Source organism: Parambassis ranga, chromosome 19, assembly GCF_900634625.1.
Source record: "Parambassis ranga chromosome 19, fParRan2.1, whole genome shotgun sequence".
Classification (NCBI taxonomy): Eukaryota; Metazoa; Chordata; class Actinopteri; family Ambassidae; genus Parambassis; species Parambassis ranga.
The window spans coordinates 6,790,185-6,803,654 of NC_041039.1; the positions used below are offsets into that span (position 1 = coordinate 6,790,185).

General features: G+C 44.6%; 1 protein-coding gene across 4 annotated transcripts in view; it reads left to right on the forward strand.

The window, feature by feature from the left end:
- usp54b (ubiquitin specific peptidase 54b) overlaps positions 1–11,847 on the forward strand; it is a 40,108-nt gene extending 28,261 nt beyond the window's left edge. For 2 of the 4 annotated variants that reach the window (XM_028430811.1, XM_028430812.1), the window contains exons 10-19: positions 201–393; positions 607–789; positions 1,107–1,326; positions 1,446–1,826; positions 1,975–2,102; positions 2,177–2,335; positions 4,708–4,855; positions 6,750–7,540; positions 8,405–8,532; positions 8,605–9,048. In XM_028430811.1, the coding sequence (XP_028286612.1) occupies positions 201–393; positions 607–789; positions 1,107–1,326; positions 1,446–1,826; positions 1,975–2,102; positions 2,177–2,335; positions 4,708–4,855; positions 6,750–7,540; positions 8,405–8,532; positions 8,605–8,946 (2,673 nt within the window). In that variant the 3' untranslated portion in view covers positions 8,947–9,048. Of the gene's footprint in view, positions 1–200; positions 394–606; positions 790–1,106; positions 1,327–1,445; positions 1,827–1,974; positions 2,103–2,176; positions 2,336–4,707; positions 4,856–6,749; positions 7,541–8,404; positions 8,533–8,604; positions 9,074–9,808 lie in introns of those variants that run through there. The other 2 variants (XR_003672219.1, XM_028430813.1) reach the window with 2 other exon arrangements.
- Positions 11,848–13,470: the final 1,623 nt, after the last annotated feature.

Sequence of the window (13,470 nt, forward strand, 5' to 3'; positions counted from 1 at the left end):
CCATATTAGATTTTAAGCTAGTGATAAAGTGTGATAATATGATACCAATAAGGACACACAGCAGCAGCAAATACAGCAGTGTGTTTGACCTTCTACTTTTTGGTGGAATATGCGTAATGTTATAGATTTAGTTTCTCTGTCTGTGTGTGTGTGCTTATATGTATGTTGGTGTGTGTGTGTTCCCCTTGCTGCACCTCTAGATTGGCCCGAAGTGGAAGGACGTAGTGTCTCGCTGTATCAAAGGCCACTATCAGCCCCTGCTGCTGCTCTACGCTGACCCCCGTGGGACGCCGGTGATACTGCAGGATAGCCCCAACCCCTGTACCAGCTCCAATCCGCAGCTGGAGCTCCAGCACTGCAGCAGCAAGGCCGGTTACGACAGTGAAGACTCTGGTACAGCAAAGATGATACACTCTGCTACAGATCAGATCAGATTACTTTGACTTTATCATCCGGGGGCGTTCGAGGTTACAGCTTTAAAGCTTCAACCTTCAACCCTGTAATCCTTTTCTGTTTCCGTACACTGCAGAGCCTGAACTCATTTTGACTGTAAACATATGCACACACAGGATTACCTCAAAGGTCGCCTCTCTTTTTCCTGCTCAGGTCGGGAGCCATCCATATCCAGTGACACACGCACCGACTCATCAACAGACAGCTCGAGCCACCGTGCGTCTCGCAGCAGATCCCTCCACCAGTCCACAGGCAGCCACCTCTCCAGTGATTCCCAGACCACGGTGGTCTGTAATTACGACATCAGCACACCACCACTTGGTGCTGACACTGGAGGTAATACTACAAGTCCAGAGGTTATCTCACAGAGAGCAGCTTCAGTGAAGAGACTAAAACAACAGCTCCGCGTGACTGCAGGCTTTTCAAGAAGAGCACTGCATTATTTGTTTTTGATACAGTTAAAAGTAAACAGCTTTAAGTGGAAATGAAGCGAGTCTTCATTCGCCGTGCTTCATCACTGCAGAATCCGTGCCTCGTTAGTGGTTATTCTCACGTTTATTTGCACTGCTGCCTACATAATTGTCCCCTGTGGGATAAATAAAAACGTTATTGGATTTACCTTCTCTTCCTTTCCCCTCCTCTCCCATGCTCAGAGTCAGCAGTGGAGGGTCCTCCTTGCCATCCCTCTCCTCCACTGCCGGAGTACAAGGAGACAGCCGTCTTCCTTCTCTCCTCCCGCAGGCCTCTCACATCTTCATCCTCTTCCTCTCGTCCCCTGTCCTCCTCATCTTCCTCAGGAGTGGGGGGCTGTGAGGGTGGGGTTGGGGGGCCCCACTGGGAGGATGAAAGCACCAGCAGTGAGAGCAAGTCCAGGTACCACAGTAGCACACTAGCTGTAGACATCCTATAAATTCACATACACGCCATGTTTAATTATCTTACAGCACTTTTCAAATGTTTTATCATCCACATCTGCCTGCCTGGTCCTCTAGTTCCTCTGGAGGCCGTTACAGGCCAACCTGGAGGCCCAGAAGAGAAGCCCTGAATATCGACAGCATCTTCACACGACAGAGAGGCTCCTCTGTGGGATACAACACTCTGCCAGGCCCCCCTCTCCCTCCTGAGTCCCAGGACTCCCTCCCCTCGGTGGGAACTGTTCCTCAGTTGGGGCTACAGGAAGTGGAAGGGAGGGAGATCGTAGAGTTGGAGGCAGGGTTTGGGCTGGTAGGGCAGCCCAGGTCTCTGGGCAGCGGGCGGACGATGGGTCCACCTGCCCCTCCACCTCTGAGAGGGGTGGAGCATCAGCCACGTCTGATCCAGAGGATGGAAAGTGGCTACGAGAGCAGTGAGAGGAACAGCAGCAGCCCCGACAGGTGGGGAATACTCAGGTTCTGCTGTTCATCGTGTTTCCTGCTCATTGTTTTTGGTCACTGTTCATAACCGAGACAACATTTTTTTGTTGATTTACCAACTTTTTGTGCCCTTTTTTTAAATTTTTCTGTTCCTCCTCTGTCTCTTCAGGGAGGTGGGGCAACAGAAAAGGACGCTAATGTCAGGACCTTCATGGCGTTCAGTGCCCAAGTCAAAGAGCAGCAGTGCCATCCTGCAGGAGCTGCCCCCACCTAGCTGGGCCGGTGGCACCAACGCAAGTATGTAATTGATATATCCACTGTAGCTTGTATGTAATCATTACATCTTCCATTGCTGTCTGTGTTTTTGTAAGGCTCAGGGCGCAGTGAGCTTGACGAGCTGCAGGAGGAGGTGGTGAGGAGAGCCCGCCAGCAGGAGCAGCTAAAGCGGAAGGAGGCGGAGCGCGAGGCAGCCATGGGTTTCAACCCCAAACCCAGCAAATTCATGGACCTGGACAAGCTCCAACACCAGGGTATGGAGGACACAGGGACAGAAAGAAAACAGAGAGTAAAAGTGGGGAGAGAATATGTATGTATGCATGAAAGTTAAATGAATTAGGGGAGGGTCTGCATGATGATGCAGTATAAATACTGTAAATATCTTCCACATTTTTCACAACTTCATAAGAAAGCAGAACAAAAAACCAAAATCAAAATTGCAAAGAATTTTTTCACATATGGCCCTTTTAAAAGCTAAATAAAAGAAAACATATTTTCTGTCTCACCTATAGTGGTATGTAGTTGTGGCTTTCTTTATGTTTTTGTCTGTCATTACACTTGAACATCCTCCTGTGAGTATTATGTATGTAAAAGTGTGTGATTTGATTTGAAGCTGCATCAGTTTCTTTACCCACTTAAAAAGAACAGTGTGTTTTTATGTTAAAATCTTGCAGGTGCAGCTTTAAGGTCACACCATCACCTGTTGTCTAGTTTAGCAGTCACAGTGCTTCTGTCTGACCTCGTCTTTGTCCTCGTTCCCATCTGTTAGTCTGTCACTCCATCTGTTTCCCTCTGTTGGTATTTTTTTTATTTGTCATTTAGTTCAGTGTGGTTTATGTCGGAATAAATGTGTGTGTGTGCCTGTGTGTGTGTGTGTAACAGTTTCAGCTGTGTTCAGTGTAGCTGAACAGAGCAGAGTAAATCCTGCCTCCCTGTCCCTTGTCAGTTTTTTGCTAACACGGAAACACTCTTGTGAAACATTCACTGACCAACAGAAAGTGGGAAACTATAGGTAATTCCAATTACCACAAACCTATTCTAAGTTCAGGGCTGCCTTGATGTCCTGGAATCTGTCCAGAGAGTTCTTAGTGTGTGTAAATAATCCTGTGTGTATTATATGTGCGTCTTCGTCTAAGTGTGTTGTGTGTTTTGGAGTCTTTAAGACTTTTTGTGGCAGGTTGTAAATTTGTAAAGTTGTTTATTTCTGCTGTAAAGTTGGGGGTCCTCACAGTTTGAAGCCTCAAGTGGTGAATTGAGGAATTGCATCTCCTGCCAGTTCACTTGGCTTTATATTTTAACTTAAAAAGTGTCTTCTTGATTACCACAAACATGTTTTTCTGCACTCTGTGCTGTGAAGTTTTTTATCTAATAGGAGCAAATGGTCATTATATTATACTTTTGCAAAAAAATAGAAGTAACTGACAGATCATGAATTGACTGAGGCCATATTTCTGTCTGTGTTTATGTCCATTTATATACCCAGAATATGTGTGTGTGTCTGTGTGTAAGAGAGGTTTGTATAAACTGCAGGTGTGCAGGTTTCCCCCTCCAACTCAGCGTTAACTAAATCAGGGATTATGATGTTGTGTCCTGTCTGTCCCACTGTGTGCTTCAGTGTGTTCAGCCTCATGTACGTGACACACACGCACGCCCCTGTGAGTACACTCAACCTTGATGAAGTGAAAGGATGACTTGTGAACGAGCAGATGGCATCACTATCAGAGTGATTATGTAACAGATTTTAGGTTCCCACATCCGTATCAATTCGAACAGTCTGCCTCAGTGTTTCAGAGGACGTTACAGCCAAACAGCAACAACAGAGCTGCCATCAACCTTCTTTATTTTGTCTTTATTACTCTATAAACTCCAGCCAACATGGGTGATGGCTGCTCTTTTGTTGTCCTCTTACTGTATGCTTCTTTTTGTTATAACCAACTAACACCATCCAGGGTACACAAAGGCTACACACGACAGAAAGCGACTCCTTAAATGTAGCCTCAGTTTTGCTCCTCACCTATCTAATGTTAACTTTTCGACTTATTAAGGATGCATTTACAGTAGAGTTGCAAAGTGGAAAGACACGCTTTTAAAATCTTGCACCTGAAAAATTTTGCTTGTCAGATATGTACACAAACATTCAAATTTTGTGACAAATCTAAAATCACAGGCTGATGTGTCAGTAAATTATCTATATTTTTTTTACTAAAAATGAACATATTTTGGAAGTTTGATGCTGCAGAACTTAAAAGGCAATATCTCAAGTTAAGCATCATTTGTAGTGTGTCCTAAAGTTTTCATTTTAGTGGCTTTAAAAGTGTCTACGCAGACAATTTGCCCCACTCTGCAACTCTACGTATATACATAGACAAAACATATGGACTTACAGTTGAGGAGCGTAATGCATGCCCACCTCATAAACCCTCATAACCACTCCTTCTGCTCTGCTTCTCTTTTCTCCTGTTATCTCACCTGTTTTTCAGCCACATATTTTGTCTTTCACTCTCCTTCTGTCTCGTGTTTTCTTTCCCATTACGTTCTCTTACTCTTTTTCGCTGCCACTCTGTCGTTATATCTTTCTGTCTTTTCTCTCCTTTTTATCTCTCCGCTCTGTTGTTAACATCCTCAGCTGTGCTCAGACCCCTGCATGAGGCTAACGCTCATAGCGGATTGGCTGTAGCTGCGTGCATGAGGAGCACTGGGGGCCCAATCAAACGCGGGCAGGAACAAGAAATGGAACGGGACACAGGAAGCACCCGTCTGCAGGGTCCTCGCAGGTACCATCACTGTAACCCCCTTCCCTTTTATGTGTCCACAGCGGTGCCCGTCTCCAAATCACCTCCTTGTCCCCTTCCTCACTTCGTGTGTGTCCTAGGCTCAGGCTGTCCTCAAACCCACCTCAGGACACCTCTGTGTGTGTGTTCTCTGGGTGCTGGCTGTCTTAAAACGCCTAAACACCCTTGTGTGTGTGTGTCTTCAGCTCTGGCTGGCACAACTTCCAGAACCCCTCTAGCACTGCACTCCTGCTGTATTTGTGTCTGTATGTGACACACATCACGGAAACTCCTCACTCCTGTATGTGTTTGTGTGTTTGTTGCAGTGCAGTAAAAACAAACCCTGCTTCGCTGGCCTCTGTGTTGCCGTTGAGAATCAAAAGAGAGACAGAGCTGCTCTCTACTTCATCGCTTCCCTTCATTGTTGTTGTGCTGCTCTGTGTAGCTGTGTGCACCTGTCCAGGCTGTGCTCTCTGTGTGCTGCTGTCCACCTGCAGTCCGTGCCTGTGTCTCTGTCCTGTGTGCTGCTGTGTGATTTCAGTCACCGATCCTGTGCTGTGGATTGTTGTCTCGCTCTTTGCTGCCGTGTTAGTGTCCTGTTTATTTAGCTGTGTGAAGAGAAGTAAAATTTAATGTTGACAAAGTTAAATGTTTAAAACAGGTTTATGAAGTGCACTTATAATAATAATATATATTGATAATAATAATAATAATAATAATTATTATTATTATTATTATAATTATTATTAATAATAATAATTATTATTATAATTATTATAATTATTATTATTATTATAATCACTGAGCACTGCATTTTAACACTATAGGTACCAGTTTAGCATCGGATTTGGGTGTGCAGGACAGAAGCTGGTTTTCACCCCTTAAACACTGCATGTTAGTGCTGATTGCATCACAGCAATCTTTTTTTCCCCAAATTTGAGCAAAGAGATGGAGAAAACATACTTATTTCATGAAGAGGGAAATCATCTATAGACAACAAAACTCATTTTTAGAGCCAGCCTCTAGTTTGGAGAACTGTAGCTTTTTATACTTGTATCCACTTGGGATGAAAGTGACATGAGACAGTAGACTAGCTGTTCCTTTTAATGCAGTTGACAAATTGGCTCAGTCAGTAAAATTACAAATTACACTAAAACCTTCTCCTGTTGGATTTGTAAGCAGTCTAACTTGATGGTAATTACTGGCAGAACCAATGATTGGATGTGCTAACATACGCATGTCAGTATTGATTTCAATTTCTAGTTTTATTAGAACTTAAACTGGGTAGAAACTGAAAAAATTCAACAAGCAGGACTGGAGGGAGAGAAAGAGGAGGTGGAGGTGAAGCTCAGCCTCTTTTATTACCTTCCTCCTCTCATCTATTGATCAACATAAGCCTCTGATTTATAGCTCACTGCTGCAAAGCCTGCTGGGTAATTACTAAGGCTGACAGAGACAGGAGAGTTAATGTGGGGGATGGGGAAATGTAGACACAAATTTACAGACTTGCTGTTCACACACTGACAATGTATCTGCAGTGAGGCACCCACTGTTATACATACACTACATGAGTGCATGCAGATCAATAAAGTGATAGAGAGGCTCTACCGTTATTGTCAGTGCTGATTGTTGACACGTTTTTGTGATCAACTTTGGGATCTGTTGGTCGATGCAGCTCAGCTTGTGCCTGCCTCATAAACAGCATGGCTGTGGCATTCCATATACACACAGTGATGCTCGCACAAGGCTGCATCGCTGTTTGTTCTGAGTGTGTGTGTTTATTCTGGTATGCTGTTGTGACCTTCCCTCTTTGCAGTAACTCACCTGACGTCAGAGCAGCTCTGTGTTTTCCTTTTTTTTGTCCTGACTGACACCCTCCCTCGCCTGTGTCCTCCAGTGAACAGCCTGGCCCGGTCCAAGTACTTTTGACGCCCAATCAGGAGGAGGAAGAGGACCAGGCAACGCCCAACCAGGACGCTGCTCTGGGCCAGGACCCACCCCCACCACCCTATCGGCCCCCTCCACCTCGACCCCCGCTCACACTCAGCATCGCTCACCCATGTGCCCCTTTCACCCAAGGGGAGGAGGAGGAGGGTAGATGTGCAGGGAGAAGAGGGGAGGAAGGAGAGGATGGGAGGGAGGGGATGGGGGTGAGGCTCTGTGAGCTGCTGCAGGCAGGAGGGGTGAGTGTTAGACCTTTGGGGAAGCACTTAGCCATCTCTCTGCCCTCGCTTCCTCTGCGTCTCTGGGATACACACACCACACACACCTCACGCTCCACGCACCTTGAACCTACGCACACATACCCTTCTCCTGCCTCCTCCACTCCTCCACCCTTGTCCCCTCTGGAAACTTCTGGGCAAAGAAAACCTCTCATGCCGCTCTGGCAGCCACCCCGGCCCCACTCCCCCACCGACACCACCCAGCATTGGCCAAGGTACGAAGCCACCTCAGATGGCAGCACACGTCATTGGTCCTCCTGGAGTTTGGACCGACCCGATGCCGTTGTGACGCCGTATGAGACGCCCCCAGACTGCTGCGTTCCCATCAGGCCGCAGACGTCCAGCCAGAGCTACAATTCCCAGCATGCCCCTGGCCGACACAGTGACCCCCTAGGTGACCGTGAAGAGGCTGAGCTGTCTGAGTTGGACTCCCTTTACCAGGCCAGTCTGCTGGCTGGAAAGACAGGTACACACACACAAACACACAAGTCATTCATTTTCCTATATTTACAAACTTTTGTTTAGAGAGCAAAGGTTTCTACTTCATATACACTGGGGTTGAAAATAGCAGCCACCAAACTCCACCTTCCTTTTGGTGAAGATGGTGGGTGTTGGACTATGGAAGCCATCACCACTGTGGATGTATGGTCTGTAGCACTGTCCTGGTGGAACAGCACTCCTCTGGCTGAATCTTGATGTTTTTCCCCCATAGCTGTCTCAGAGATCAGCGGCTCCTGTAGTGTGAGCCTTGATGCAGACCTTACTGATTTGCAGACTGTTTCCACTGTTTAGATGTTTATTTTCTTTGGTTGGTGGATACAACTCTCATCTGCAGTTTTAAACTGTTCCAGAACTCTGTCAGGGTCCCCTTCAAAAAAACACAGATTCTCTATCACTATTACCAGGTCAGGGAGGTTACAGGATCCAGCAAGTTGACACCTTGGTCTGTTGCAGTTAGTTTTTGACAACTGCATAGAAATGTTCCAGGGAGAGAACCAGCTCTCTTGTGGATTTTGAATCTAGCAGTCTTTACATGCTGGACGAAGGCACGCCCTCCACTAGCATGTTCCATAGACCTCCTTGAATAAGGACAGCTGTTATTCATCTGAATACCACAAAAAGTTACTGACTGAAAATTACACAGTAGATGTGTGAGCATGTAATAAGAAGCAAAATTTATATTTTGTATTTATATTTAAGTCACAAAAGTATTCTGTTCTAGTTGCTTACATGTACCATTTTGAATTTCTCACCAGTCCAAAAAGGTACATTATATTATCATTTCCATCCACAGCATTGGGATGAGGATTGAACCTGTTGTTTTTTTCAGGCTGCAGCCCATCAGAGAGGCTCATATCCAGGGTTGGAGGACAGGCTCGCTCCAAGACCCCCAATGCAGACATGGAGAGGAGTGTGTATGGGGCGGACTGCACCAGCACCCCCACCTACCTCAACAAGGTCTGTTTGCCAGAATTCCCTTCACATGGATCATTTTTCCAGCCTCTGACAAGTCATTTTTTTTCTCCGCAGCCAATGATGTTGCAGGATCTGCGTTTTGGGGTGGAGCCTGACGACGGGGAGAACCTGAGGCGGATTGGACGCAGCCTGAGTGGCACAGTAGTGACCTCGCGCCGCAGCCGGCTCACTGCAACCCGCAGCTTTGTAAGTGCTACATCCTATGCTCTGCTGCCCCTTTGTGGCTGGGCTGTTGAACTGCAGCTGCCTGCAGTTGCACTTTATGCATTGCTTTTTCCCTGTGCTCTTCTCCCCCCTGCTGTTTGTCTTGTTTCTTCCTTTTTGTGCTGCTTTTCTTTTTCCACTCTGTCCTCGTGCTCTCTGCTCTTCTTCCTCTGCTGTCTCTCTCAAAGGTGAAGCAGGCTGATGTCAGTGCCTCTCCTTGCTCACTTCCTCTCTTCTGAGTCCCTGTTGCTATTCCATCATCTCCATCCTCCTCATCACCAACACCTCCTCATCACCACCTCCCTCCACTGCTTCACAGGTAAACACTGCGCTGAGCTTGTATGAAGTTTTACCTTACCTGCATCAGCAGTATTCCTGCTTTGTGTGCCAGATGAGTGTTTGAGATGAACGTTTAACCCTCTGAAGGCAGAATCACCAGTTCACCTTTTATCCAACAGTCATGATCATCTCGATCATTTTATTCTACCAACCTGGAAATCTTGGAAAAATGTAAATACTGAAAATTCACAATATCACAATAAATCAATGAATCAATAAATCGTTTTAGAAATGTAACTTTTTCACTACACAGCAATTGTCTCTTCTTCTGGCCATGACTTTGTTGTTTCCAGGTGATGCAGGACTTTAAATTGCAGTAAATAATGACCCCACAGTGACTAAAAAAAACAGATTTTCCTCAGTTTCAATTTCACCTTCTGTCAAACCCAACTCATCTGGCACAAAAGTAGGCCAAGTCTCACTCTGCACAGGTCCTGGAAATGTACACTTTGTAGTAAGAGCCAAAAGTGACTATTATCCCTCTTACAAATCTGTCATATTTATTTAAAAAAAATCCTAAAGGAAGATTGCAATTTGCTAAGTTTTGCTCTTCATCTGTAAGCACATCCAATACAAGTGCAATGAGTGCGTCAGTGTTTTGTTGTTACTGCTATGGAAACACCACCAGCTGTCTCTGCTCTCTGGTAGCTGTGCACTGCTCTCACGGAAAGATGCAAAAAAAAGTGTAATATCTAATGTCTTTCTTCTCATCCAGGAGCTGTCGGGCAGTGCAGGGAGTTTCTGGTTGTGTCTGACTGGGGTTAAGTTGTCCTCTGACCAGAGTCCCGCTGTGCTCCACTAACATGTCCACCTTGACAGCCTCACCTTGACGGACCTGGAATTGGCTTTGGAGGATCAGATCGGCTCCTACCCCCTCCCTCAGACACATGCACGCACACATCTGCACTGACGTAGAGCACCTGCAGCACCCTGCTTAGCCCCTTTTTGCCTTCCCCCCTACCCTCTTCCTCTCCCTTTGACCCACTACTCTGTCTATGCAGTCACTCTGACCCCCAACTACAACCTCAACCTTCCCCTCTACTTCCTGGGACTGTTGTTTCTCTTCTCCCCCTGGGTTTTTGGAGGGTTTTCCCTGTGCAGTCATCTCAGCAGACTCAGCCCACAGGACCCTGAGCTCCGAGGGGGACTTTAACCAAGTAGCCACGCCTCTTTCTCTTTCTTCACGGGCATTTCCTGTTGGACGCACACTTACCTGAACATGGCCTGTTTTCAAATGGACTGCCATATTTTTTCTTTTAGTTTTTGTTTCTCTTCCTGTGTGTGTGCACAGTAAATCCACAAGACTGAACTCTCTAATAATGTTAAGTCATGTACAGAGAAACTCATGTAATTAATAAGACCTTATGGAATGTTGATAATGATAATTAACTAATATTGATAAACTAAAAGTGGTACTTCCTCATGTTCTGCATTTCAAATAGGAGTGGAGTGCACTTCACAAGTGTCTAGCTGGAGTTACCCACCCCCTCCCAACCCCCCCCCCCCCCCCCCCCCCCCCCCCGCCCCCGCCCGCCACCCAAACTGCCCGCTGACCTAATGACAGCTCTCCCGTTTCTACCGGGAGATTAAACAAGAAAAGCGCTTCCTTTTTTCCTGCTTCTTCTTTTGTCTCACTTTCTATCCTTCTCTCTTGCTCGCTTTGCTTTTGTTTTTTGTTTTTTTCCCTTTTGTTCCGAACAGGAAACAGTAGCAGCAGAAATAGGCCAGCAGGAGAGGATGATGAGAATGTAGGTTGGAAAACCCTTTATCAAAGAAAACAGATGACTTAAGTGCACTTTGCGAGGTTATGGTAACGTAGAAGTGCACTTTCTGAAGGCTATTTGACTGAGAGAAGTCTGTGGCATTTGTTTTACTTTAAGGCCTCAGGTGAACTTTAGTGGCACTTATTACTCCCCTCCGACTGAAAAAGGTTTTGAGACCTCAGAGGTGAATAGAAAAAGTCTGAGATGGTGTCCAATTTACTTTATAAGATATGTATGGACTACAGGTATATTTTTAGTGATCAGAGATGTCAACCATTCCTCAGTTGTATGAACAGTTCACATCCCCTTTATTGAGTAAAGTATTTAAATGTTTTATTAAATGAACAAAGTCCTTATAAAACAGCTGGCCACGTTCTTCAAGAATTGCTGATTGATCTAAACCAAAGGTGGGCACTGAACTCAGAGAGCGTCTTTTATTTTTGATTTAGGTTCTCATTTTGTTTGTTTGTTTGTTTTGGGCTTCTGTATGTGGGAGAATGTAGCCAATTGTAGCGCATGAGTCCGCTATGCAAATCAACCTTCCCTCACAGTCCTGTTTCAGAGACAGTCAGGAGGCTGACACACCCACCCATGAGCGCTTTCATGGACTTTGGCAGAGACATGGAGGCAACAAAGAAGAAGAAGAAGAAGTAGGATGAGGAGAGATCTCGTTTATTGCTGCTGGTGAACTTTGCTGTTCTGCATCTTCTGCTATGTTTCAGCCAATGGGATATAAAAAGAGAGCAACAAGGAGGCAGAGAGCGAATGAATGTAAAGAAATATGTGTGTGTGTTTATGAATGCCATGGTGGTTTGTAGCCAGAGAAGACAGCAGATGGAGAGTTAACCACTGGGAGATGGAAATTTGTGGGTGTGTGTTTGTGTAGACTATGTGTGTCAGTTCTGGGGTGGTCGTTGCTCGGGGAAAGAAGGGAACCTGTATTTTTGCAATAAAGTTATTACCAATGCACTCCCACAGGGGGCGTAACCACCGTAACCGTCTGCGTCATTTGTTTGTGGGTCAAACGTAAAGTACATAAAGCTTATATGCAATGCTACAACTGGCAAAGGGAGAGATCCAAAAGAACGACATACAGGCAGGGATCACAGTTCAGAAGGTTTACCTGGAATAATCATTGACAGCAGTCAAAAATCACAGGAGGCAATTCGAAAAAGGTCATTTACACTAAGCACAAACAGAAGGCTGGGATGCTTGGACACAAACAACCCAAGACACAAGTCATACAGAGAGCCTATCCACCTCAAAATTGTGCCTGCCCCCTGAATTTGATTTTAATCCACCTATGGGCGTTAGCAAGATAATTCATTATGAAACAGGGACAATTAAGCCAATATTTACTGTTTTATTTTAGTTATGGCTAAAATATGCTATAGCCATGGCTAATAGTATTTATTATATATTTTACATCTGGCATGTAAAAGTGCAAATATTTCTATACATGCAAATATTTCTATTCTACATGCTAGCATTCTTGTAATGGATGCTGATTGGTCAGCTCAAATTTCAGCTAATGGTGATATGATTCCCTCAGTGGCAGTCCTCATACATATAAAGTTTATACAATTTCTACAGTTCTGCAATATGACCCAAACCATCAGCCCATTTTTGAAGTCTTGATGACGGAAAAATTGAACCCAATCAAAGAAATTAAACAGAAACATTTTGTTTTGTCATTTATTTATTTAATAAAATGAACAAATGTTACAAATGTGTGTGGCAAAATATGTGAAGGATTAACAGTTTATCTGAAAAACTACAATGGGTCATAGATAGTACTGAAAGCAAACATTCCCATATATTTACCACCCATATGTATGTAATATTAGATGATTTTCCCTGAATAAATAAATGACAAAGTAAAATATTTTTTTTTATTTGTTTGATTGGGTTCTTTTTTTCTACTGTCAAGACTTGAGTGAAATTCAGCTGAAGTTTTGGATCATATTTTTGCAGAAATATAGAAGTTTATGAGCCCTGTAGCTTCTCTGTTTTTTCACTCCTATGTTTTAAAATTTCAAATAACAATGAATATACATCGCAACATAAGAGATTCATCATCATCATCAGTGTGCCATGTACCATTCGAAACACACTGTCTGGTCAATATGCAATTTGCTCATCAGCCACTAGATGTAAGCAAAGACACAGCGTCCTGCTACATGTGTTTGTGCAAGCACTGACCCTCACAACACACACTGTTTACACTAACTTCTTACACCATCTCTTAGTTTAGAATGCACGTAACATTTGAACATGACCTCAGCTGCCGCTGACTTTTAGGCAACAAAACAGGAACCCTAACATGCAACATTTGGTTTGTCCCCCAATGCACTGCCAGCTTTTAATTCTACAGACTTGATAACATTTTTGCATTTTCCTACTTTGCTACCAACAGATGAGATTCATTTATATAGCATCTGCTACACACCCATACATTTGCTGAAATGCTGTGAACCAGAGGGTGAAGAAAACAGGAACCTGTGTCTAAATATGGGAGTGCTTTCACAGTCCAGTTCAATTCAGAGTCATGGAATGTACAGGAGACATGCACACCACCTTACTCTGTTTGTGTGTGTATGTGTGAGAGAGAGAG